General features: G+C 39.1%; 1 protein-coding gene across 4 annotated transcripts; it reads right to left on the bottom strand.

Annotated features, from left to right (window-relative positions):
• Positions 1–7: 7 nt before the first annotated feature.
• LOC311278840 (N-acetyllactosaminide beta-1,3-N-acetylglucosaminyltransferase 3-like) lies at positions 8–13,907 on the bottom strand. 4 transcript variants are annotated; one of them, XM_084389929.1, is made up of 3 exons: positions 13,503–13,907; positions 3,395–3,457; positions 8–3,304 (listed from the first exon to the last, which is right to left on the bottom strand). In XM_084389929.1, exon 3 carries the CDS (start codon positions 3,294–3,296, stop codon positions 2,142–2,144), a length of 1,155 nt encoding a protein of 384 aa, XP_084246055.1. In that variant the 5' UTR covers positions 3,297–3,304; positions 3,395–3,457; positions 13,503–13,907; the 3' UTR covers positions 8–2,141. The 4 variants fall into 4 exon arrangements, with proteins under 4 accessions (XP_084246055.1, XP_084246056.1, XP_084246054.1 ...); XM_084389930.1 differs by lacking the exon at positions 13,503–13,907 and adding an exon at positions 11,721–11,845; XM_084389928.1 differs by lacking the exon at positions 13,503–13,907 and adding an exon at positions 8,398–8,419 and having other exon boundaries at positions 1,970–3,304.
• Between the last annotated feature and the right edge of the window lie 14,078 nt (positions 13,908–27,985).

Raw genomic sequence — 27,985 nt, 5'->3', positions numbered from 1 at the left:
TTTATTTGAATAGGGACAGATACAAAATAAACATAGATTATTACATAAAGAACAATCCAATGCATGTATCACAGTGTTTATAGCCATGGCTAATTCGCAACACCTGTCCCTAGAAGGGCTTTTAACAGTTAAGAAAATGAAGAGATAAATAAAAAAATTACAGTGAATACAATAAAATGTCCAGAAACAGTTTTCATTTCAGTTAGTGCAATACACCACATCATTTTCAAAAGGCAATCATTTTACAAAACTACACTGTGTTTAAGCACTTGAGTTTAATTTCATTAATTAAAGTGCCCTATTATGCTATTTTAAAATGTCCTAATGTTGTTTTGGAGAACCCTACGACAGGTTTGCATGCATCAAAGGTAAACAAAACCGCCCATTGGCATAACAATGTCAGCTGTCCTGAGGCTTAATTCCTACACAGTAAACTAAACAGTCAGTAACAAACAATGAATTGTACTATTAATCCGAGCGCGAGTCCGATGATGAAACATTGGAAGAATTCATTCAACCCGAACCTCTATCGCAAGGACGACTCGAGCAGGACGTTTCTCAGTTATACACTACTCGGTTTGAGGTACATATGAGATGTTGCAACTGTAATTCCTCACCATCAGCATTAAGTGCATGTCCATCAACAAACCGATTATTTTACTTATAGGCCTACTTATTTATTTACCGAGTATTTTTCTAATTTATTGCGGTGGTGAACGTGGAAACTGTATCAATAACAGTGCATACATTAGCTGAGCTCTAGCGTGAATGACTGATGTAACATAAACGTGGGTAAAACAAATCTTGCTCCATGCTTAATCTTTACTCAAAGTAATGAGAACGACAGATGATCTGCATTAATAGACAGTTTTAGGTAATAGTGGCCCACAACTGATCAGCAGAAGTATTTCAGTAAGACAGTTATAACGTGAGTTAGCCAGTTAGCAGGAGACTTACTCATATAAAACTCAAAACTAAATATTTTGAACACCATCTTTCAAGAGCAAGCGGTTTGCGAATCCTACACTGAACTCCGAGATTTGAGAAGCAGTCGTCAGTGAAATAAAGGGAACACAGCAAAAGTTTAGGATTATACGGCTGTGGTATCGTGGTAAAGATGAATTTTAACCACTGATTCTTCACATACTCATCCTTGGGCAGTGAAAAAAAAAAACTGTCTTAACCTTCACATTGTAGAGAACAGCATCTTCTCAACATGATGCTATCCAGTATCCACAGCAATCAGCTGCAGGTTTGAGGTTCAAGTTTTCGCTGGTGTCTGCGCGTGCAATAAGTGGGTGGGCAATATGCTAATATTTCGTCTTGACGTCACAACGAAACGGCTTATGTCTCTTTTGAAAAACGATTCATTTCATTGACTCAGAGTCGACTCTTACTTTTGAAAGACAATAACTTTATATACGGTGCACTTTCAGATTTAAAACTTTGCAGGATGTTTTCATTCACTTAGAGCTATGTTACACCCTACATGAAAGGCCATTTAAAAAAAAAAGACATAATAGGGGCCCTTTAACTATTTTAATCATATGGATTGCACCAAGCTATTATATTTCCCTTTAAAATTAATCACACACTCTTTTCTTTTGTTTATGGGCTTCCCTGAAGAGAGGAATTTGTCTTTCCACATTGATTCAGATTTGTGATTTATGAAATGAATAATTCAGATGAACCATCTGAATTTGCGAACCGCTTTGATTCAAAAGAACTGAAATGATGGAAATTATTTACTTTTTTTGCAAATTACAAATTACTTAATTTGCTTTTGCAGCAATCATTTAATGCATAGACTGTGTGCAAGTGAATGCCACTTCATATTACACTTAATTAACTATCCTGATACAATTAGATTTAAAAAAGGAAAGATATAGATTATAGATCTCCATAAGCACTCTCTAATTCTTTAAAAGAAAGAATAAAAACCATAAAGACGACAACTTCTTTTGCTGAGAGAGGAATCAACCACCCTTTTCATTTCCGTTAAAGTGCAATACAATACGCCAAATAATTTTCTTGAGAAGTGACATGGTAAAACATGGTGTAGAAAAAAAGTTAATTCTTTGATTAAAAACAAAATTGATTACATCAATTCTAGCAAGCTATTTTGCTTCCCTTTCTTTTGTTTACGGGCTTCCCTGAAGAGAAGAATTTGTCATTCCACATTGCAAATGTGGGTTTTGTATTTCATCCCACATCACAAAAATCATGTGCGGCAGAAATCTGTGGACTAAAAGGATTTCTCTGTAATAGCAAGGGTGAAATTGGTCAACGTTCTCAGCTGGGAGATGCATACCAAATGTCCTTACACCAAAGTGAGATGTAGGTTTGAGGCCAGCCTTTTCCAAACACATTCCCATGTAAGCATCATCAATGGGCATTAGAATTATAGAGTGAGACATGTTGTAGATTATTCTGGCCGTGAAGCCTGAGAGAAGAAAGCCTCCTCCACCACAGTAAGGAGGATAGCTCTCAGACTCTAGAACCTGCACCGGGACAAAGTATTTACTTGAAGAGTATCTAGCAGGCTTTTCGTTCTGGATGAGGTTCCCGGTAAAGAGATATTTACTTCCATCATTGTCCTCTTGACCTTGAAGATACTCAACCATGTTAAACGTATTGGCAAAGATGTCATCGTCCCCGTTTAAGAGAAATCTAGCCTGTGGGCACCATCTTTCCAGCCACTCTAAGAAAAGGATCTGCTTCAGCGTGAGGTTAAAGAATGTATCATTGAAGTCCCACTGTAAAATGTCCTTGTTCTCATTGTTCTCCAGCTTCAATAACTTATTCAACCTGCGCTTCTCAAAGCCAGTTTTAGTTGTTCCGATTATGAAGACTCTACGGATCCACACACCTTTGTGCAGTCGTTCCTTAGCCCATGTTTTCCGCAGGACTTCTCGCCGCTCGTAGTTTTCTGGAGAACTCTTGATGACCAGCAGAAGGAAGACATCTGCAGAGTTCAGGGGTCCGCCACACTTATTAGGCAGGTCGAGCAGCATGGGAAAATTCCTACAGTGTCGGTAAAGAAGGAAATCTTGGATATGACCTGGCAGAGTAGAAAATCCAGTCACAGTATAAGCCGACATATTCTGCTGACAACGTGAAGACAAAGGCTGGGGAGTTTTGGATCTGGGCAAATGGATTTGATGACGGAACATCTCATATGTGTCTTTGCTATTTGATGTCACTTCGTCTTCAATGTCATTTTTGTTCATGATAATGAAGAGACACACAACACCTGTGAGAATAAATGTTATTGTCTCCATGTATTTCATTTTCATCTTTGCACCTGTACAAGAACAGAGACACAATTTACAGTATGAACACAAAAGTTCTCTCAACAAGGATTTTCATGTATGTATATATATGTATACTATACCTTTATTTCAGACCAAGTCACAAAATCTTAATTTGAGGTTGTCCGGGAAACTTCTTTTGTGATCTGCAGAAGTCATACAGATTTGAAAATCAACATGAGAATTATCAGAATTTGCATGTACTAGTGCAAAGTGCCCGTGCAAAATCAGTTTTTGTGTGTGTTTTTAGTAATTGTTGGTTCGGTGTGTTTGAGTGCTCGTTACAATTACACAGCAAAAGTTCAGTGACATTTTTAATTGTGCATGATAGAAAGCAAATACTGATACTGACATAATAACATACAATAAATATGGAAAACTGAACAACACGATTGAGGGAGCAGGCTACACAGTGAACCCAGAGAAAACGCTATGCTTGAGCAAACAGTTTGTGTATAGGCTACTACAAATGATGGCCATGAAAGAGACTGAACGCATTGAATAGGATATGTTTAGTTGGTGAATAGGCTACTATTACACAGTAGCGATAACGTTAAGCGCACCAGAATAAAATAAAATATTCAGAAACAAACAGCGTAGATGACTTACAGATTCAGTTAACATCCTCAAATGAATGAGTGCAACGATTCAGGGAGCAGGCTACACAGTGAACTCTGAAAAAACACTACGCTTGAGCAAACAGTTTGTGAATAGGCTACTACAAATGATGGCCGTGAATAAAATATAATATTCAGAAGTAAACAGTGTAGCTGACTTAATGTTTAGCTGATAAAGTGTTTATGTCAGACTATTTATTTTTTAACCACAGCCCTCTAATGTCAGAAGGACATTACGTCTATCATTTTGACTTATCATTGGCCTATCATTTTCAGAAGTATATAACTTACACAGCATTTATAACTCGCATAATAATGTTTTTGTAATTTGGTGTTGTAGGAAATTTTTTCTTCTTCAAAGCAGAGACCAGGAGACGTTGGGATCGCGTTCAAACAGAAGTTATTCTTTTATTGAGAACTCTCTGTGCGTAGCTGCAGGTCGTCCAACAGTCTAATCTCAAACAGTATATATTGTAGTTTATATACCTTCCAAGGGGGAGGGGCTTTTGGAGGTGGAGACAAATCCAAACAAAGCATGCAAATGTAGGGATGATTTAATTCTACCAAAAAGACTCAGGAGAGAATTATTGAATGCAATAGATTTATTTGTGAAAGATTACAGACGGAATAAAATTGATGCTCGACAAGCTCCGTCTCGGTTCTTTGGCGTGGGCTCTGTCCTCCGTCTGGGTCGGTGAGTTAGCCGGTAGGTCCTGCCTGATGGTCTGGACAGGGGCGGAGCCTAAACCCCCTGACGGTTGGACAGGAGCCTATACCTGGTGGTGGTGGTGGGGAGGATGGGGGAAAACTTTTCTACAACACCTACAGCAACGAAAAGGGGGAGGTAAGGTCAGTCTTTATATCTGATGTTGAACTGTGATTGGTGGTGCGAAATTACATATTAGTGACGTGGCAATAGAGTCTTTCTGGTAGAACTTACGCTGACGCTTCCATTTCTATCAAGCGAAAACCGGTTAGGCAGGTTATCTGGCTTGCTCAAGAGAAACAGACCCAATCAGCATAACTATTCACACGCATAGATCCTAACTACACTGTAAAAAAAAACAAAAAAACATCCCCAAGTCAAAATTTTCTAGTGACTGGTCACATCTAAATTTTTCAATTAGTCTGACATATTATTTCTCATTGAGCCAATCTTAACAGACTATTGCAACAAGAATTGCACTTGGGCCAATTTAAAAATTTAGATGTGACCAGTCACTAGAAAATTTGGTAACACTTTACAATAATAGTACATGAATTATCATGTACTAATACCTGAATTAATAATTACTTTACTATGAACTAATGATGAGTTAAGACATGTACTAATGAGGAACTAACCTTAACTACGACATGAGTCATATGAATTCCTGCATGAATATACCATCTTAACTACACGTTAGTACATGCTTGTTAATTAATGTATTAATTAACATTTCGGGGTAAACTAAATCAAACTTTCTCTAGAAAATGGACACATTTAGTGTCCCAAAAGAAGAGCAAGAACCCTAACTGACTAACATCCGACTGCATTATGATATAAAGACAGTAAACCAATCCATAAAATAACCACATAAATAACCATCATCTGTGCTAACACTGATTTTAATTTTGAAAATTGCATCTGCATGTTAGTGTAGGTATTTCACTCTTGATGGCAGCAGTGGAATCACTTAAAACAGAATGAGATTAAATCGTTTTTAATGATGAATGCATCATTGTGTGTTCAATGAGTAAGGTTAAATGTAAACATTGCAAGACATCTAGTGTCATTCACTGATGTTTGTGACAGTTGCTGGTGTCAAATTTATGAACAATTTTACATTGTGCCCTTTTAGTACATCTTTCTTCTGATCTGGAACATGTTTGATTTAGTTTAAACCCGAAATGTTAATTAATACATTAATTAACAAGCATGTACTAACGTGTAGTTAAGATGGTATATTCATGCAGGAATTCATATGACTCATGTCGTAGGTAAGGTTAGTTCCTCATTAGTACATGTCTTAACTCATCATAAGTTCATAGTAAAGTAATTATTAATTCAGGTATTAGTACATGATTATTCATGTACTATTATTGTAAAGTGTTACCGAAAATTTTGACTTGGAGAGGTTAGAATTTTTTTCCAGTGTATTCAACGTCTGGGGATGGGGCTCCAAGAGCCATTAAAGACAAAAGGTTAGAGTCTCTGTGATCTGACTCATTTAACTTACAATGGAAAAACAGGTCTGGCAGGAATCTCTTGCTGGAAACTCAATAATCATCTAAAATCAGTCAAATGATAAAATCAGTATTCTTCACCGTGATGTTTATGTAAGGAAGCATATCTGAAATAGATTCTTAAATTTGTTATTCCAGTGTTCAACCCAAACCATTTTATTATATTTTTTTGTCAGAGCTGTTGTGTAAAGCTGTTGTCCCATTATATACAGCAGGTTAAACTATGTCCACAGAACAAGAGTAAAGTGACTGTTTTATTGGTAAAAGCCAATAGCCAACTGGATAGAAACAAACTTCTTAAAATGAATTTTCACTTTGTGAATCACAAGTGGTGATAAATGTTTTTAAAGTCTAAAACTGTAACTATTTTAAACACAAATGGAGACATGAGTTCTGCTATGACCCTATCGTTTGTTTGTGCTGTTCTATCTCTGTGTTGTTTGCAGTCAACATCGTCATGGATACTGCAGTTTGATGAGTGCTATAATGAAATTAGTACATTATATTTAAAATATGTTTTGATAAATTACAGACTCGACATATACGCTTGTCCGGGACAAGTGGATTTTTTTGAAGGGGCAACTTGGCAAGTGAAAGAGAATTTTACTTGCCCGAGCGGACAAATAGCTTGATTAAAACGTCAATAACAAAAAAATAACTATCCTGCATTTATTTAGTGTAAGTGGCGACTGACAGCAAATATAATAGCCTAATGTAATATAATGTACTGACAATAACAAAGGTTGTGTGCACCTAATTTGGAAACAAATGAGCACATCAGCTCACACAAAGAAACTCAGTTAACATGATTCTGCGGTAAACATTCAAAATGTGGAGTTTTTATATTTATAACATATGATACTAAGAAACATCACACGACCAAAAGCGCTGAGTACCATCACGATTCAAAATGTGACACTGATTTCATATTACAGGTCAATGAACAAGTAATAATATTAAGTCACTTGCATTTTAGACACACTTGGCCTTTTTTGTTCTATTTCAGCAGCGAAAATAGTTCCAAAAAAAGATCACAAAAGAACCACAGCGCATCTTAAAGGAAAACTCAACCGTGTGTCATTACCGAATGATTCAGTGTTTTGAACCAATCAGTTGAGTCAAAGATTCAATGAACTCCTATTCATTTACAACCATAGATATCATATAAATGTAGCCTGTGGATTTGGGGTGCTCTCTTTTCCCTCTCTTCTCCCTCTTTCTCCGCCTCTCGCTCACTTTCACTCTTTCCCGTATTGCTACGTCACCTAATGTGGGTGGGAGAGGTCGGCAATTAAGCGCAGGCAGGTGTATAGGCACCTGGGGTCCTCATGCCGGTAGCCATTCATTGTAGCTAGCTACTGACGCGTTGGAGTGCAGCAGTGTTCCTGGGTGCTGTTTGTTGTGCAAGGTGTTACCGAGCGATTGCCAACGGCGCTACTGTTTTGTGTGTGTGCATGCGTTTCCAAAATACGTTGGGAATGCCTAGAGTGACAAGCGTAGAGAAGCGTCCAGTGACCCTGGTGAATGCGTGAAGCACGGAACACTGTCTACTCACCCAATCGCTAGCTTGCAAAAAGAGGCTACAGCAATCAGATTGTCGGCTGCTGTTCTCTTGAATGTGTTTGAATGTGTATGTATGTGCAGGTGCTGCTTCTTAGACACTTGTCCGTTTGGTTTATTGATTTATTGTATTTTTCTTTTTTTTCTTTTCTTTTACCACTAGCCGGCGGGCTGTAAGAGATGTGTGTTAGTGAACTGATGGTGGCCACCGGCTAGCGGTTTCTTCTCTTTGTTTGTCTCCCCTTCCCTTCCCTATTAATAGCCTAATGTGGATTGGGCTTATAGGAGCGATTAGCCTACCGGGCTCTAGTCTGGTTTCCTTAGAGTGTTTCACCCATTTGGAACTGATGTGTGCAGTGTAATGCTGTGAAGTGTGCATCTGTTGTAATAGCTCAACCAGCAACGTTGCTGTGGTGTGTAAGCTGAGTTTGTAGTGTTTGTTCTACTCTAAAGTGGTGTGCCTTAGCTCACGTGTGGTATCGAAACCTAGGCCTGTTTAAGCTTACATTCTGGTGGCTCACTCTACTATGGCTTATCCCTGTTAAATGATGAATTTGTGTGTTATTTATTGACTATCTAAAGCGACTCATTTTTTTACTAAGATAAAATAAACATTGTATCTTTTTACTTTGCTAAACCAAGCCTGTGCGTGCTCCTTTATAAAGGGGTCCCCTTGCCCTTACCAGTCTTGTCCAAGGGGTGGCGTAGTCAGCACTGCCATCGCCCCACTAGGGGGCAACATAAAGGCTAGATGTCTTAAGGCGGAGTCACTTCCGGCATCACCGGCGGCCATCTTAGGACAGGGCTCTGTGAATTAAGGTGAGTGAGCAGCACGCACACAAATCCTCTTATCTCGCTGAAATCTGGACGGATTTACAAACGGTTTGGTTTCTTACAAACGTTATTAACGTGGCTATAATTCTGAATGCTTAAACGTTTTGAACATAATTATTCATATGTATGCAGTATAATAGCTACATCTCTGACGTTTATAACAAACCAAACCGTTTGAAAATCGGTAGAAAATTGAGCAAGTTATGGTTATTTAAAGTCCAACTGAAATCAAAATGGACCCTATTTACTTTGTTAGCGCATATTACTAGTCTTGTGGTGAACAATTAATCCGTGCAAGTTAAAACACGGAAAAAAATTTTTTGGCTTCGTAATCTTTAATCAAAATCTGAAAATGCCCCTCCTCTCTGCATTGGAGGACCTTCCCTGATGACGTATGCTTGACGGCTTGGGTTGAGAAACGCTTAACCACTCCCCTCAAATCGTTAGTCTGTAATGAGCGAGAGATGGAGAGGAGGAGCACTAGAGTAAAACCCTGCCCTCTGTTCAATATTCCTTTTCACTGGGAAATACGTCACAGCACTGGAGAAAAGTCGTTTGCAACTTCCGGTTCACGCGGACTTTAAAAGTACATGCACCATGTTATGAGTGAGCGAGCACCCTGTCTTAAGATGGCCGCCGTGCGGATGTCGAGCTCCATACGCTGATTTCACGCAGCCGTTATTTTGAAATCGAAAGCAAGGCTCCGGTGGGAAGAAAACCGGAAGTGTCGCCTTTAATCATAGGAGAGTCGTGAATGCGATGGCGTATTGTTGTGTTTAATGATGTTGTGTCAATTCTAAAACTGTACATACATTTCTTTCATACTTTAGTATACAGTGAAATTTATTTATAAATAAAATAATTTTTTTATATATAATTCAGAGAGTAAAAAACGAAGCAGGAATGAACTATATACATATCCTATATTAGAAATTATCTTCCAATAGTGTAAATCGCGGCAGCAGCTTCAGGTTGGTAGTCCAAGGCATTGTTGTTTATCTGTACTTCCGGGGTTCTTCCCACCGGAGCCTCACTTTCAAGTTCAAAATGGCGGCTGCGTGAAATCAGCGTATTGGCCAGCAGTGCGGACGAGACATCTAGCCTTTATCTATGTTTACAACTGCCTCATTCCTGAATGAATCAGCCGTTTGAATTAATCGTTTGAATAAATGACTCAATAACTCACTCATTAAGACGGTCACCTGTCTGTCACCTAATTCTCGCCAAAACGCAACCTAGGGTATTTTTGTTAATCTACCTGAGGCGAACTTTCGTTTAAAAACATAATTAGAATGGAAACTCCACTTTTAAGTTTGACTGTATTTTCGTTTTCAGTCAAATTGCCTTTTGAATGGGAGTAGGCTACCCTTCCTATTCGGACGGGACAGTTTTCCAAACGACGTTTGAGTTACAATTCTTATCAACCTACGTCTGTGTTTTCATGTACGGATTCGGACGGGACTAACATCTCCGTGTTTATTACCGAGGTAGGAGTGTCTGTAGGTGTGTTCGACATCGGCTGCGGCTGGATGTATCCGATCGGCGAGAGTAGCCGCGTGCAGGCGGGGAGGAGCTGCAAACGGAGACGTGAAGTCGGACACTTTCTGGTTCCCGTAGTGACCGCTCACGTGGTGTTTGCATACTTTACCACAGCTGCAGTGAAATAAATGCAATATTTGCCCAATAATAGATGTTTCAGAGACATTTTTCATTCAATACTTTATGTACTGCTTCATACAGCGTCTGTTTGAACAAGAATAAAGTTCAACATAAGCTACTATCAATGGAGTCTACGTTTTTTAATCAGTTTTAATTTGATAAACATGACACAATATAACATCGCAACGACATGAAAAGAGTGTTTACTGTTATAAAAAACTGATTTGAGAGCTTTAGAGGAACTAAAGGTGTTCGAATAAACGCGAAACACACGTGATCGTTGTCATGCAGTGAATCCGGCCAATCGTGGAACAGCTGTGTCGTCATCAGCCCTCGTGCAGCCCAGTGCAGCCGCTCTTGAGAAGCTGCGCTGGCTGAGTTCTCCGGCTACTCTCGAATCGCTCTCGCGGTACTTTGATGGCATACGTCACAGTCACGTGGTGTCGGCGCTGTATCAAGTCGGACAAAATTTCTAACCGGCATGCACTGCTTTAAGTCAGCCGCCGATCGGTCTGCGCAGAGCTGCATGAAGTCGAACAAGCCTTGTGTTTTACATGTGGGCATTGCAGAAGATCACGTGTTCAGAATGCGTGGATTGCGTATGAAATATAAAGTAAAACGTCCTAACCTATTTAGTGTTTTGTAAACATTTTATAAAAATTGTAGTATAAAAAAACTAAACATACATTTATCATCATGATTTTATAGAACTGGGTTCTTATAATAAACCCACTGGAATAAAAAGTTTTAACTTATATAATTTACACGTTATGTAATTAAGTGCAGAAATTAAAGTAATCTTACCTGAAACTGATATTACAGTAGCCAGTCTTAACAGTTTACGTGATTTGGCTCTTTTTGTTGATTTCATTTTTTTATTTCTTCGCAGTGTACCGAACACATCTACATCCATTATCGGTGCGCAAAAAGCAGAAACTTGAATACCGGCGCGATAGCGAGAGATTGTACGGTAGTTCACGTTGACCAAAACACACAAGAAAAAAGCGTTTGGAAAAAAACATTTTCGGCAATCACAGACATTCGCATTCGGACGGGATTAGATTTCTCTGAGGACCGCCGAGTTTGACGAAAAACAGTAGGTAATTTGCTCTGGAATTTTTACAGAGGTCGTGTGAGAAAAAGACAGACATGGCAGATTCGGACTGGAGGATTAAAATTTCAAAGTACATCTGTGAAACAGAAATCTGTCTAACGTCCCCCTGTGAAACTAGTCCCGTCCGGGCTTATGACGACCTTCAGCCGTGGCAGCCGTTCACAACACAACACAGCACAGGGTAGATCGCAACGTATTGCTTAAGAATCATCATAATGTCTATAAAAGAGCCTAGTAGGCTACACAGCACATCTTGTCGTCGCATTAGTTTCATTTTCTTAGAGCAACGGTCAAAACCCAAAATCATTTAAACGTATTTAAAATTAAAATATTGATATTTTTACCTATCTTTGAAAAAAATCTAAATAAAATTGTTTAGTTATTTTTTTTAAATCTTACCTGGCCGTTAATTCGCTTCTTCGGATGACGTCCAAAGTAGCCTAACATTTAAGTTTTTGTTCATGTCGAAATACTGTATGCTTTAACAACCATCCCTGTATTCACTGCTGAAACTCTTTCATCCTAATGATGAAATAAACTGTGGAGCCTCTAGCTATACTGCTGTCTCTATAGAGGAATGTAGTTTAGCCTATCGCCAAAGGCAGGGTCTCAAAACCTGATGTGCTGCCTTACCTAACAAAATGATATTTTTTCCTTTTCAGCCTGTCAATGTTAAAGGGTTAGTTCACCCAAAAATGAAAATTATGTCATTAATGACTCACCCTCATGTCGTTCCAAGCCCGTAAGACCTCCGTTCATCTTCGGAACACAGTTTAAGATATTTTAGATTTAGTCCGAGAGCTTTCTGTCCGTCCATTGAAAATGTATATGTACGGTATACTGTCCATGTCCAGAAAGGCAATAAAGACATCAAAGTAGTCCATGTGACTACAGTGGCTCAATCTTAAGTTTATCAAACGACGAGAATACTTTTTGTGTGCAAAAAGTAAACAAAAATAACGACTTTATTCCACTATTCATTTCCTTCTCTCAGGGCCTCGAGTGAGTTCACGTAGTGTTTTAGCGTAGCGCTTCTGTGTTGTGTGTCACACGCATCACACACATGACCAGCGTCGGCCAATAGTTAGCCTACGTGTGACGTACAACACAGAAGCGCAGAAATTTATGGTGAAATTATTGTCTTTCCACTTCCATATTATGGCCCCAAAAGTGCTCACTGGACCATTCAGAAGCTTAGAATGGCGCCTATAACCAATGCCATCATTATGTTTTGCAACAATTAGGTTGCGAAGGTCTTGAGACAGCTCTTTGCTTTTACCCATCATGAGATGTGTCTTGTGTGACACCTTGGCAATGAGACCTTTTTGTAGGCCATCATTTGGGACTGAACCAGCTGTTATTAATTTCCACTGACAGGGGGCTGGATTGCTTTTTAATTACTGTAAGTTTTCAGCAGTTGTCTTGATGGCTTTCCATGCCTTTTTGCGCCTCCCTTTCTTCATGTTTTTCCCTTCAATACTTTTTCCCTTCACATTATTACACATAACTTAATTTCTGAACTTATTTTTGTTTGTTTCTTTGTATGTATGGCTTACTTGGGTTGTTACCAACATCTGGTGAAAATTTCATGTCAATAGCACCTTTGGAAATATATTTACTGAGAAAAATGATGACGTGTTCAATACTTATTTCCCCCGCTGTACATTCCTACTCTCTCACACACACACATTCTCCTTTCACATACATACACTTCTACTTTCACACATACATTCTCCTTTCAGAGGAGATATTAGGCCTATATATATATATATATATATATATAGCCTATATTTTAGGGGTGGAAATAAATTACTTAAGCCTTGTATTTTTTAAATAAGTTTTATAAATAAAGTAAAGATATAGAACCAGTTTATTTGTAGTGCACTGACAATAGTTTTATATAATTAGTTTATTAATTAAATTAAAAATTAAATTAATAAAGACAAAAAGACCTTGAGATGTTTGTCATTGTACCTAAATGAATTGAAAATTAATTTGCAACATTTCAGATTAATATATTTGTTTTCCTTAATATTTTAATTACCAGTCACTTAAACACTTTGCAGTCTGAATGATGTCCTGTATAAACAAAAAGGACAGAGTATGTTTTTAGGTTTCCAGTGTTCAAATCGCGGAAGTGAACCGCTATTGATGACGTATAATGTGGTGCGTGCCGCTTACCTTGACGAAAAGCGGGATTGACGCACTGCAAGCAGAGAGAATAGGCTTGTTTGAGATGCGCCTTGCCTCGCCTGAAATGTATGCGAGAGTAGGCGGCTGCAGTGAGAGGAGGAGTGGAAAAAAGAGCAGGCAAGCCGGACAGTTCTCTCTTCACGCAGTGGATCTGACACCTGTGAGATCAAAGATGGATATCGCGGGATTCACGGGATTGACGCTCGTGCACACATTAGGCTTGTTTGAGATGAGCAAAATCTGCGCAGAATCGATCACCGGTGATCAGCGCGAGATGCATGCCGGTTAGAAATGTGTCCGAGTGCGGTCCGCCTTGCTCTGATGTCATGCTGACGTATGTCAAAAATCTCTCGCGAGCGCAAGGCGCACCTGTCGGATTCTGCAGTCGAGCGCAGTTGCTCTCCACCGACTGCGCTGATCAAAAGCATGATGGGAAACGACTTGCTGACGACACAGCTTAATGTTCATTGGTTTAAACAACCGTGATGTATTGTTCTCTTTTAAAATGTTTGATTTTAAAACTCTGATATCATGTTTTATGTATATGTGAATATTCCCAAACTATCTAACAGTGCGATCTCTATGGATTATGCAATGTATTTTTTATAAAAAATAAATAAAATAAAAAACATGTCTGTATTAGAGAAAAAAAGACTGATAAACATGTATTTGGAATGGAATTAAATAAGTAGGCTACTTTGGGTGTCTTGTTCATTATATTTATTTTCATATAAAAGCAACAGAACTTAAATTCCATCCAGTTTATTAGCAACACTGTGCACGAGCGTGAATCCCGCGAATCCCGCGATATCCATCTTTGATCTCACAGCTGTCAGATCCACTGCGAGAGAGAACTGTCCGGCTTGCCTGCGCTTTTTTCACTCCTCCCCTCACTGCAGCCGCCTACTCTCGCCTACATTTCAGGCGAGGCGAGGCGCATCTCAAACAAGCCTACAGTGTTGCCAATAAACTGGATGGAATTTAAGTTCTGTTGCTTCTATATGAAAATAAATAAAATGAACAAGACACCCAAAGTACTTGTTATTTAATTCCATTCCAAATACATGTTTATCAATATTTTTTTCTTTAATACAGATGTGTTTTTTTTTATTTTATTTTTATAAAAAAATAAATTGCATAACCCAAAGAGATCGCACTGTCAGATAGTTTGGGAATATTCACACATAACATAGGCTATAGCCTACACATAAAACATGATATTAGAGTTTTAAAATCAAACATTTTAAAAGACAACAATACATCACAGTTGTTTAAACCAATGAGCATTAAGCTCTGTCGTCAGTAAGTCGTTTCCCATCATGCTTTTGATCAGCGCAGTCGGTGGAGAGCAACTGCGCCCGACTGCAGAATCCGACACGTGCGCCTTGCGCTCGCGAGAGATTTTTGACGTACATCAGCATGACATCAGAGCAAGGCGGACCGCACTCGGACACATTTCTAACCAGCATGCATCTCGCGGTGATCACCGGTGATCGATTCTGCGCAGATTTTGCTCATCTCAAACAAGCCTATATTTCTGGCTGCCTCCGCAAAAATTGGAACGATTTTTCTTTGGAACGATTTTAGTACTTTGCGGCAGAGAGACACAAATGTGTTTCTCTTTCTGTATATTTTCTTTGAAAACAAAACCAAAGTTTAAAAAAAAGAAGAACAAATGTGAAGCTAGCAATTCTATCCATTTTGACGCCTTATAGCGGTTACCAAGCAACACGATTATGCACCAGCTGCAACTTGATGACGCAACCACGGCTCGGATATAAATAGGCTTGTTTGAGATGTGCCTTGCCTCGCCTGAAATGTAGCCGAGAGTAGGCAGCTGCAGTGAGAGGAGGAGTGAAAAAAGAGCAGGCAAGCCGGACAGTTCTCTCTTCACGCAGTGGATCTGACACCTGTGAGATCAAAGATGGATATCGCGGGATTCACGCTCGTGCACAGTGTTAGGCTTGTTTGAGATGAGCAAAATCTGCGCAGAATCGATCACCGGTGATCAGCGCGAGATGCATGCCGGTTAGAAATCCGCCTTGCTCTGATGTCATGCTGACGTATGTCAAAAATCTCTCGCGAGCGCTAGGCGGAGGTCTCGGATTCTGCAGTCGAGCGCAGTTGCTCTCCACCGACTGCGCTGATCAAAAGCATGATGGGAAACGACTTGCTGACGACACAGCTTAATGCTAATTGGTTTAAACAACTGTGATGTATTGTTCTCTTTTAAAATGTTTGATTTTAAAACTCTAATATCATGTTTTATGTGTATATGTTATGTGTGAATATTCCCAAACTATCTGACAGTGCGATCTCTTTGGGTTATGCAATTTAATTTTTATAAAAAAATTAAAATAATAACAAAAAAAAAAACACATATGTCTGTATTAAAGAAAAAATTATTGATAAACATGTATTTGGAATGGAATTAAATAACAAGTACTGTGGGTGTCTTGTTAATTTTATTTATTTTCATATAAAAGCAACAGAACTCGAATTACATCCAGTTTATTAGCAATAGGCTTATTTGAGATGCGCCTTGCCTCGCCTGAAATGTAGTCGAGAGTAGGCAGCTGCACTAATGACATGATATTGCTGATCACTACATGCTCACTAATGTTCAGAGACCAGAGCAGACCAGATGCATCATCATATGGGACAATGTTAGTTTCCATAGGGCTGCTTTGGTCCGCAACTGGTTTACAGATCACCCACTCTTCACTGTACTCAACCTCCCCATACTCTCCATTCTTGAATCCAATTGAAGAGTTCTTCTCTGCCTGGCGCTGGAAGGTCTATGACTGACATCCCCATCAACGCATAGCCCTTTTACAGGCAATGGAGGAGGCATGGGGGGATATTGACCAGGCATCATGTCAGGCCTGGATACGGCATTCCAGAAGATATTATCCCCGGTGCCTTGGACTAGAGGACATTGCATGTGATGTAGACGAAATTTTGTGGCAGGACCCAGAGAGATGACACAATGTAGACTTTTTCTTTTTCTTTTTTTTTTACAGTGAAATTACTATTTTGTGTTTTGTGTAAATAAACAACAATACTTGAAGTTTGGATCCCTGTATGTTTACAGAACTATGACCTCAAACTGACATAGCCAACCTTGTGCACAGAGAAAGCAAAAGCCAGATGTGTTATTTATTCATACCATCAGTGCGTAGTTGGCACATTGTGTGCTTATTAATGTAATGGCTTGTGTTGACTGTTTGATACGAAAATACCATTTTTACGAAGGTTTAAAGAGTTAAGCAAGGTTTATTAGCTTTTGCAAGAGAACTACAATGTTTTGCTTATTTGGTGAAAGGTTTTCTTATTTGTGTGTAGAGTTTTGCAAAAATAGCCAATAGTTACAAAAAATGTGCTTAAGCCATCAGAAAAAAACTGTAATTACCTCTTTAAGCAGGAAGTCACACTCAGACACGGAAATAACATATGCAAGACTTGCTCAGCTCTTCATCACAAATTTAGTTCAAAATAAAGCACAAAGTAAACAACACAAACAACCCCAAAATCATATTAAATAAAAGTATAGCATACTCAAACCAACACAAAGAAATCAATTCCACTACAAACTTAAGTCTCATGCAAATAAATAGTTCATGTGTTTTAAAGCATCTCGGCTGGCAACGAGGCTGGGAAGTGATATACAAACAAGTAAAAAGTAAAAAAAGAAAACACCCCGCTAGCCAGTACGATTCACAACATACACTCATTGCGCTGGCGGCATACAGTGCGCATATGCCTGTACTGGCTAAATGGGGAAATCAAAACAAAAACACAAGAGGTCTGTGCACCAACACACAAGGAAAGGCTACCAAACAGCACAATTCCACACAAATGATTGGACCTCCTCTATAGGCCTCCTTACAGGTGCCTGCTTAAAAACTCTCTACCTACCTGGCCACACCCTCTACTAATTGCCACCTCACCAGCTACAATACACATATTTTTTTCAGACATATATACATTTTCTTCTTACATACATTTATTATTTATAATATTAAATGCATACTTTGAATATATTTGCATAAGAGTTAACTGAATATACATGTGTGTAAGAGTAGAAATGTATGTATGTGTAAGGAGAATGTATGTGTGTGTGGTATGTGAAAGGTGAATGTATAGGGTTCACCTGTGAGGGTAGAAGAATGAATTTTGGCTTGTTTGGCTCTTCATGTGTATGAGGGGCTGTACAAGCCAAAATCCATTCTTCTCCTGTCACAAACATACATTCTCCTTTCACATACACACATTTCTACTCTCACACACATATATTCTTCTTTCACATACATACATTTCTACTCTCACATACACATATATTCTCCTTTCACACATACATTTCTACAGTCACACACATACATACTCATTTCACATACATTTCATATACGCACACACACATACATTTCTACTCTCACACACGCATACATTCTCCTTTCACATACATTTCTGCTCTCACACACACATACATTCTCCTTTCATATGTATATATATATATATATATATATATATATATATATATACATATGAAAGGAGAATATATATAGGCCTATATAATTTTTTTTGGTATCCATTACTTCCTCTTTAAGCAGGAAGTCACACTCAGACCAAATACACATGCAAGAATTGCTCAGCTCTTCATCACAACTTTACAATGATGGTATTCATCAAGTACAGTTTTTATTTTTTGGAGTAAGTAGCAATGAACATGAAATCAGGCATTTTTTTTAAATAATGTGCTAAAATGTATTGACCAAATGCAAAGAGAAACAGATTATTTGCATGATAGGCTGCACTGAGATCTCTGTGATCACATTCAACCCCTATGTGTTTTTTTATGTCAGTCTCAAGATTTGTTGAGAATTCAAGTCAAGAAATAGAGAAGCAGTAAATAGATTCCTTATATGGATGTCTAAATGTAGTGCGGACTGCTTATGAATCCAGACAAAGAATCAGGTCCGAACAGTTATGTCCTGTTGCACAAACAGAATATGCTGTTTTTCTGGTGGCACATATAATTCTTATATCTGTCACTGTACAATCTGCAAATTCAACAAAGACAACAATAAATTCTTTTTTGTTTCACAGTGTTGAAATAGCTGGCAGTGTGACCTTCATGTCAAAAAGTGAAACGCTCTTTCAATAAACTCACATTACACATTTATCTGATACTGTATGGTCACACAAAATGAAACTCAATAAAGCTCAATTAACATACACCAACTCTATACAAGCACTTAACATAGCTATTTAACTTTATAACTGTAAACTCTCTTTACAAAAAACATTGAGTGCACTGAAAATGAATCTCTTTTAAACATTGTCAAATCGCGATCCACACGACAGTCCACAGCGCGGCCGCAGATGAAAGGTTCTCTCGCTGCTGTTCCTGAATTTACCGTAATCATAGTAATAGGCGCACACCCATTCTTTTGGCGGCTGGCTTGCCCGTGTATTTTCAAACTGCGGCTGGCTTGACCCCGATCGCGCCAGACCTGCCTTCCGTTTCCACTATACTCTCTCTCTCTCTCACTTATACATACATTATTCTCTTCATATTTTTTTCAGACATATACATACATTTTCTTCTTACATACATTTATTATTTATAATATTAAATGCATACTTTGAATACATTTGCATAAGAGTAAAATGTATATATGTGAAAGGAGAATGTGTGTAAGAGTAGAAATGTATGAAAGGAGAATGTATGTGACGTGAGAGTAGAAATGTATCTTTCAAAGGAGAATGTATGTGTGTAAGAGTAGAAATGTATGTATGTGAAAGGAGAATGTATAAGTGTGAGAGTAGAAATGTATCTATTTCAAAGGAGAATGTATGTGTGTGAGAGTAGAAGAATTAATTTTGACTTGTTTGGCTCTTCATATGTGAACAAATCACTAGCTTGTGAACTGGATCAAGCTATTATTTGAAAAGATCTGCCTCAAAAGAACAATCCATTTGCAAATCCCAAGTTCACAACTTCCCTAATCTGTCAAAAGTACACATTTTACAGCCTACTCTTATACAATACCTGCTATAGATATATAACTGATTTCGATAGGATGGAGTGAGATGAAGATTTGTGCTTTTCATTTATCATCAGAACTATTATTGTAATAAAACAATAAACCTGATGTTTTTTATGAACTAAATTGTTCACTGAAAACAAAGAGTTTCTCTTTTTTCCTGTAACTTAAACTTGGGGGAGGAATTCATGCTGATGTGAAGTAGTTAAATGCTTGACTTGGTTTTCTAAAAGCCTATTCATGGTCAAGTGTTAACAAAAAGCCTGCAAAAAGTTCTGACATTATTTTAATTAAAAGTCTATAGTCTAAACTAGTTCTAACCTTTTTTAACCCTAAGATTTTGCAGGCTGTACACCTTTGCCAAAATGAAACACCCAGAGTATTTAGGGGTCAAGCTCTGAATGGGCTGTAGCCCCTATTGGAATTGTTTTCTTTATTATTATTTCTCTCGAATGGGAGTCTATGGCATCCCTATGAACCCTATAGGAAAATTATGAAAATTTGTCCACTTGTAGTGATGGTAATGAATAGTAATCTGACCAAATTTGGGGTCTCTAGGACCAACTCTATAGTGCCACCACCAGTTCAACATTCATAATTGAAACAGTTATAACTTTTGAACTCTTTGTTCTAAAAAAATTAAACTTATACACCTGATTCCTCTCATCATGCTGATCACATTCAACATCTTACATAAGACTCCACCCATAGTTGACAGTTTGAAAAATACAGTATTCAGTTTTTTTGCTATAATCCTTCAAATTTTGTCAAATCCTAACATAAATTGGCTCAGATGAGCTTTGGACCGAGCTGACTTTACAGAAATCTTGTATTCATATTTTTTCTAATGTTAAAATGTTGTGAACTTAGGGAACACTAAGTGGTGCTAAGTTCAAACTTCTCAGGTACCTTCAGGACATGTTGTTGAGAATGATCCCTGTCTAGTTTTGTGCCGATATGTCAAATCGTTTAAAAGATATTGCAATTTATGACAAATCAAATGACAGCCCAATGGTTCATCCGATCCTGGCAAAATTGATTGATCAAAGTTCTGCCAGGATCGGATGAACCATTGGTCTGTCATTTAATTTGTCATAAATTTCAATATCTTATCCTCCACCCAAGAAAGAACAAAATGTAACATTGTGTTGCACAAAACAAAAATCCTCATATTTTATAATCTCTGATGGTTCTTCCGTGTTGCATAATGTATCCAACCTTCATAAAAAAATAAAGAAACATTGATGGAGTCTGACTTAAGTTTGGCTCAAATAAGTAAAGAAAAATATAACTAATTGATACTAAATCAATATGAAAAGTACAAGTAATTAGATAAATAACAGCACAGCTGATTATGACAATGGTGAGGTGCTGCTGAAGTCTATGTAAGAGTAAACTCAAGGGAACTGCTCTGAATGATTCAGTGAGTGAGTGAGTCCTACTTCAGTGGATCTCTGGCGCATAAGACAACAAAGCAAAGAGAATAAAGATACATCTACTCACTTAAAAATGTTGGGTTAAACAAATAACCCAACGTTTTTTATTGTGTACACAACATGAAAAAATGCAAATGATACAGCATTTTATAACTATTTGACCTTTGAAGTTGGTATTTGCCTTTTATTAATACAAGCATTTCTAGAGAACAGGAGAGTTGTCAAATTAACAAACTTTATCACAAGTCAAAACGTAGCCTATCAAAATAATTTATGTCCTATTCATAATTTGAAAACACACATTAAAGCTTACTTGAACAGACACTTCTCTTTAAAAAGACTTGCTTGTGGTCCAGTGAATCTTGCGATTCAGATTCGTGATTCACGAAATGAATAATTCAGATGAACCATCTGAATTTGCGAACCGCTTTGATTAAAAATAACTGAAATGATGGAAAGATTCTATCCTGCTCTACTTTGTTACAGTACAGCATTGTACTTCTTAAAACATTCAGAGGTGTAAAAACCTTAATTTGCTTTTGCAGCAATCATTTAATGCATAGACTGTGCAAGTCAATACATCAATTCCAGAAAGCTATTATGTTTCCCTTTATAATAATAATAATAATAATAATAATAATACATTTTATTTATGATGCACTTTACATTTCAACGAAATCTCAAAGTGCTACAATAACAGGGGGTTAAAAACAGTCCAAGTATCACAAAAGCAATAAATAGCAATAAAACCCCATGAAGTTAAAAATTAAAAGGCCTTTTGAAATAAAAATGTCTTTAGACCCTTCTTGAAAACCTCCACGGTTTGTGGAGCCCTTAGGGTCTCTGGGAGGGCATTCCAGAGCCGTGGAGCGACTGCCTGAAAGGCCCTGTCTCCCATGGAGGAGAGTTTAGTCCTTGGTTGGTACAGGCAGTAGGTAGAGGTAGAAGTAGAGGAGCGGAGGTTTCGTGTGGCGGTGTGTGGAATGAGGAGTTCACTGAGGTAGGCAGGGGCAGTTCCATGTATGCACTGATGGGTGAGGAGACAGATTTTGTACTGAATTCTGTGTTGAATGGGCAGCCAGTGTAGTAATTTCAGGACAGGTGTGATATGATCGTATTTGCACCTCCTCGTCAGGACCCGGGCAGCGCAGTTCTGAATATGCTGTAGCCTTTGCAGGCCTCTGCCAGGAATCCCGACGAGGAGGGCATTACAGTAGTCCAACCTAGAGGAGACAAAGGCATGGATCAATCTCTCAGCATCCAGCTGGGAGAGGGAAGGGTGGAGTTTGGCAATGTTTTTAAGGTGGAAAAAGGAGACTTTACAGAGGTAACGGATGTGGGTGTCCAATGTGAGATTTGAGTCAAGTCTGACTCCAAGGTTTGTAATAGAGGTAGACAGAGCGATGTGATGGCCAAAAATAGATATACTACTGAGGGAGGGAGGACTGGGTTTGGTGAGGGGTGCCGATCAGGATGGCTTCGATTTTGCTGCTATTTAATTGAAGAAAATTGTCAGACATCCATGCCCCTATCTCCTCCAAGCAAACCTGAAGTGCAGACGGCAGCGCTGAGGGGAGTGAAGAGTCCATTTTTATGTATAATTGTGTATCGTCTGCGTAACAATGGAATGAAACTTTATGTTTATGGATGATGTGACCAAGGGGTAGTAAGTAGATGGTGAAAAGGGTCGGACCAAGGACGGACCCTTGTGGCACTCCACAGCTGACCGTGTGGGGTGATGATTGGGACTGTCCTAAAGCCACATACTCCAGCCTGCCTGCGAGGTATGACTGGAACAAGTTTAATGTGGTCCCCGAGAGTCCAACCACAGAATGGAGACGATGGAGCAAGATGTTGTGATCCACGGTGTCAAAGGCGGCCGACAGGTCCAGTAGGAGAAGGAGAGATGGTGAGCCCTGGTCTGCAGTGATAAGTAGGTCATTCATGACGCGTACCAGAGCTGTCTCCGTACTGTGTGCTGCTCGAAAACCAGACTGACATTTTTCATATATGTTATGGATGTGAAGGTGATTGTGAAGTTGGGCTGCAACAACTTTTTCCAGGACTTTAGACAAAAACGGCAGGTTTGAAACGGGTCTGTAATGAGCCAGGATTTCCGGGTCAAGTGACGGCTTTTTCAGATGTGGACGGATAACTGCAGTTTTGAGAGCTGGAGGAACCTGACCGGATTTGAGTGACTGGTTGATGATTACTGTGATCAGTGGACTGATGGCTGTAATGTTGGATTTTAATAATGGTGTGGGGAGAGGGTCCAGTGAGCATGTGGAGGTTCTCATGCATGTTATGATCCTCTACACCTCTGTCTGAGAAATGCATAAGAAGAAAGAAAATGGGTTAAATGGATTTGCGAGACTGATTTTGGAGGAAAGTGAACCTGTAGCAGAGAAGTTGGACCGAATTGAAGTCACCTTGTTGGTGAAAAAGTCCATAAACTTATTGCACTGGTCTGTACTGGTGTCAGCATGTGCATATGTGGGAGGTTTGAGAAGAGAATTTATTGATGCGAACAACTGTCTTGAATTTCCAGTGCAGTTTGAGATTTTTGGTGAGAAATATTGAGACCTGGCGATGGTAAGTTCTTTGGAGTATGATTTTTGGTGTTCCCGGTAGGCCTGTTTGTATACATGTAAGCCACTGGAGGTAAATTTCCGCTCCAGGGCACGGCCAGCCGTTTTCATCCTCCGGAGCTCTGTTGTATACCAAGGGGCTGACCTGGAAAAGGTAACTATTTTTGTTTTGATTGGTGCATGTAACTCAAGGATATTATAAAGGCTGGAATTATAATGGTCAACAGAGCCATTAACAGATGCGAACTGTGTGACTAGTGAAGCTTGCTGTATATCTTGATTGAAGAGGGTTGTGTCTATTGCTTTTAAATTTCTGAACCGGATTTGACGTTTTGTTTTATGATAGGGACTTGCAAGAGGCAATTCCAAAGAGATAACCTTATGATAAGACACGCCCAAGTCATAGACTTTCATGTTGGTAATGGGGGCAGTGTCTGTTATGACTAGATCCAGAGTGTGGCCTTTTCTGTGTGTAGGTACTGTGACATGTTGTGTAAGATGTAAACAGTCCAAGAGTTCAAGGAACTCTGCAGCAGGGCGGTTTGTGGGGGAGTCAACATGAAGGTTGAAATCTCCCATAATGAGTATATTATTGGTTATTGCACAGAGTGATGTGAGTAGATCTTGTAGCTCATTGATAAATCCAGGGTGTAGTTTTGGGGGGCGATAGATAAGGAGTATTGTTATTATTTCTTTATGAGATCTGCATTTGAATAGAAGACACTCAAATGTAGTCAGCTCTGGCAGTGGGAGAGAGGTGGCAATCAGGTCTTTGCGATGAATAACAGCAAGACCTCCGCCACGACCGGTGTTTCTAGCGTAATCTGACGTAATTGCCAGTGACGCTTTTGGTGAGCGCCACGGAGATACAGCCGATGAGGGTAAGGTCCAGGTGGAGACGAGCCGACGGAAACCCCAGGTCCGTCAAACATGGGCAGTCTGCATGTGCGTTGGGGTCGACGATGGTGGGGCCATCCCAAGCACATGTGCTGCTCCCGGGCTCCAATGGCTCCGTCGCGTTGACCGCCTCGTCTGTCCGGTTCATCCAGCTGCTGACGAGCTGCTGGACTGAGATCAGAACCAGAAATCATGACACCACCACCACCAGCCTGCACAGTGGTAACAAGGCATGATGGATCCATGTTCTCATTCTGTTTAAGCCAAATTCTGACTCTACCATCTGAATGTCTCAAAAGAAATCGAGACTCATCAGACCAGGCAACATTTTTCCAGTCTTCAACTGTCCAATTTTGGTGAGCTTGTGCAAATTGTAGCCTCTTTTTCCTATTTGTAGTGGAGATGAGTGGTACCCGGTGGGGTCTTCTGCTGTTGTAGCCCATCCGCCTCAAGGTTGTGCGTGTTGTGCATCAACAAGGCATTTTCGCCCACAGGACTGCCGCATACTGGATGTTTTTCCCTTTTCACACCATTCTTTGTAAAATCCCAGTAACTGAGCAGATTGTGAAATACTCAGACCGGCCCGTCTGGCACCAACAACCATGCCACGCTCAAAATTACTTAAATCACCTTTCTTTCCCATTCTGACATTCAGTTTGGAATTCAGGAGATTGTCTTGACCAGGACCACACCCCTAAATGCATTGAAGCAACTGCCATGTGATTGGTTGATTAGATAATTGCATTAATGAGAAATTGAACAGGTGATCCTAATAATCCTTTAGGTGAGTGTATATGTATGTATACATATACATATATATATATATATACATATACACTTACCTAAAGGATTATTAGGAACACCTGTTCAATTTCTCATTAATGCAATTATCTAGCGTGATATATATATATATATATATATATATATATATATATATATATATATATATACAGTGGGTACGGAAAGTATTCAGACCCCCTTAAATTTTTCACTCTTTGTTATATTGCAGCCATTTGCTAAAATCATTTAAGTTCATTTTTTTCCTCATTATTGTACACACAGCACCCCACATTGACAGAAAACCACAGAATTGTTGACATTTTTGCACATTTATTAAAAAAGAAAATCTGAAATATCACATGGTCCTAAGTATTCAGACCCTTTGCTGTGACACTCATATATTTAACTCAGGTGCTGTCCATTTCTTCTGATCATCCTTGAGATGGTTCTACACCTTCATTTGAGTCAGGCTGTGTTTGATTATACTGATTGGACTTGATTAGGAAAGCCACACACCTGTCTATATAAGACCTTACAGCTCACAGTGCATGTCAGAGCAAATGAGAATCATGAGGTCAAAGGATCTGCCTGAAGAGCTCAGAGACAGAATTGTGGCAAGGCACAGATCTGGCCAAGGTTACAAAAAAAATTCTGCTGCACTTAAGGTTCCTAAGAGCACAGTGGCCTCCATAATCCTTAAATGGAAGACATTTGGGACGACCAGAACCCTTCCTAGAGCTGGCCGTCCGGCCAAACTGAGCTACCGGGGGAGAAGAGCCTTGGTGAGAGAGGTAAAGAAGAACCCAAAGATCACTGTGGGTGAGCTCCAGAGATGCAGTCAGGAGATGGGAGAAAGTTGTAGTAAGTCAATCATCACTGCAGCCATCCACCAGTCAGGGCTTTATGGCAGAGTGGCCCGACGGAAGCCTCTCCTCAGTGCAAGACACATGAAAGCACACCTGAAGGACTCCAAGATGGTGATAAATAAGATTCTCTGGTCTGATGAGACCAAGATAGAACTTTTGGGCCTTAATTCTAAGCGGTATGTGTGGAGAAAACCAGGCACTGCTCATCACCTGTCCAATACAGTCTCAACAGTGAAGCATGGTGGTGGCAGCATCATGCTGTGGGGGTGTTTTTCAGCTGCAGGGACAGGACGACTGGTTGCAATCGAGGGAAAGATGAATGCGGCCAAGTACAGGGATATCCTGGACGAAAACCTTCTCCAGAGTGCTCTGGACCTCAGACTGGGCCGAAGGTTCACCTTCCAACAAGACAATGACCCTAAGCACACAGCTAAAATAACGAAGGAGTGACTTCACAACAACTCCGTGACTGTTCTTGAATGGCCCAGCCAGAGCCCCGTGGTGAGGAGCAGAGTTCGCTCAGAATTGGAGTGAATCACTCCGCAGAAGTAGCAGTGCTTCGTCTTCTGAGAATATAGTTCCCAGTATGTATACGGTTAGAAGATGGTTGTGTCTCATGTCACCTTGTTATATAAATAGGAAAATGTTGGTGTTATTTTGTCACTTATTGGGAGCAGTATGCTAGCTGGAGCCGTTTACCTCCAGTCTTTTTGCTAAGCTAGGCTAGCGGTGGGTGCGTCAGACAGAGTTACAGCACGCACGGAGATGAAAAAGGTATGTATGGACTTATCTAACTCTGGGGGATACGGTGAGCTAAAGTCCCAAAAAGTCGGCGTGTTCCTTTAAAATAAGTATACTAATAGCATACTTGAATAAACTTCTTTTTCGTAAGGGACCACCACTTCCTGTTATCACATGACCCAAGTTCACATTTAGGCCATCTAATGATACCTTAACCACTTCCATTCATGGAAAGGCCCTGCAAAATCACAAGTGTGGGTTTGCCATGGGCTAGTGAGTGGACCTATACATTTAGATTATTCTGTGACAATACTGATCCCTAAGGTCAGTGAACTTCCATACTGAAATATATAATCACCATGTTTGACAGATGAGGTGGTCTTTCAAGGGTCATTATTTCTCCAACAAACTGCTTTATAAAGTTACTGCAATGTACTTTTTGATTAAACATCCTCCACAATACATTGTCAGCGGATGCTTGTAGGAACACTGTTAATGTAATCTCTTATACTCATACAATGTTTGTTAACTGACTGTTACTGGCCATATTGCCACAAAGGCTAGAAAATGTAGATGGTTAAAGAGGCATGTATTCATCTCACACATTAAGTATCAAGGGAGATGAAGCATGATAATTTATTAATGTGAATATTAAAAGCACTGTATACATTGTCATGGTAGCAATGTTATCAAGTAATTCCTATAAATGTGAATGTAACGTGCAAATATTCTGTTGCAATAATAAAACTTATTTCAAACAGATGTTAATGTTCAAGAATCTTTAGTTAAGTTTTAGTTTATTTATTGTAATGAATTTGTATGAAAATTGATATAGTGGTATGTGTTGTTTTGCAGGCCAAGTTTTTACAATATATTAATGTACTGCCCTCAAAGAACTCCTTGACATTGCTAGCCTAATTTCTATTTAATTGTCTTCTATTTCAGTAATTTAAACGTAGAAATAAACAAGTAACTTATTAAATGGACATTGTAAGTACTGGCTGCATAAATGTGTACAAAATAATGAGCTAAAATAAATCAAACAAAGACCATGCTGGTAGACCAGCATCATTAATGAGACCTTGCTGGTTGACCAGCATCACCAGCAAGACCACC

This window comes from Rutilus rutilus (genome assembly GCF_951802725.1).
Source record: "Rutilus rutilus genome assembly, chromosome: 19".
Taxonomy (NCBI): domain Eukaryota; kingdom Metazoa; phylum Chordata; class Actinopteri; order Cypriniformes; family Leuciscidae; genus Rutilus; species Rutilus rutilus.
Note: the sequence above shows the minus strand (reverse complement) of the source record. Positions and strands in the feature narration are given on the sequence as shown.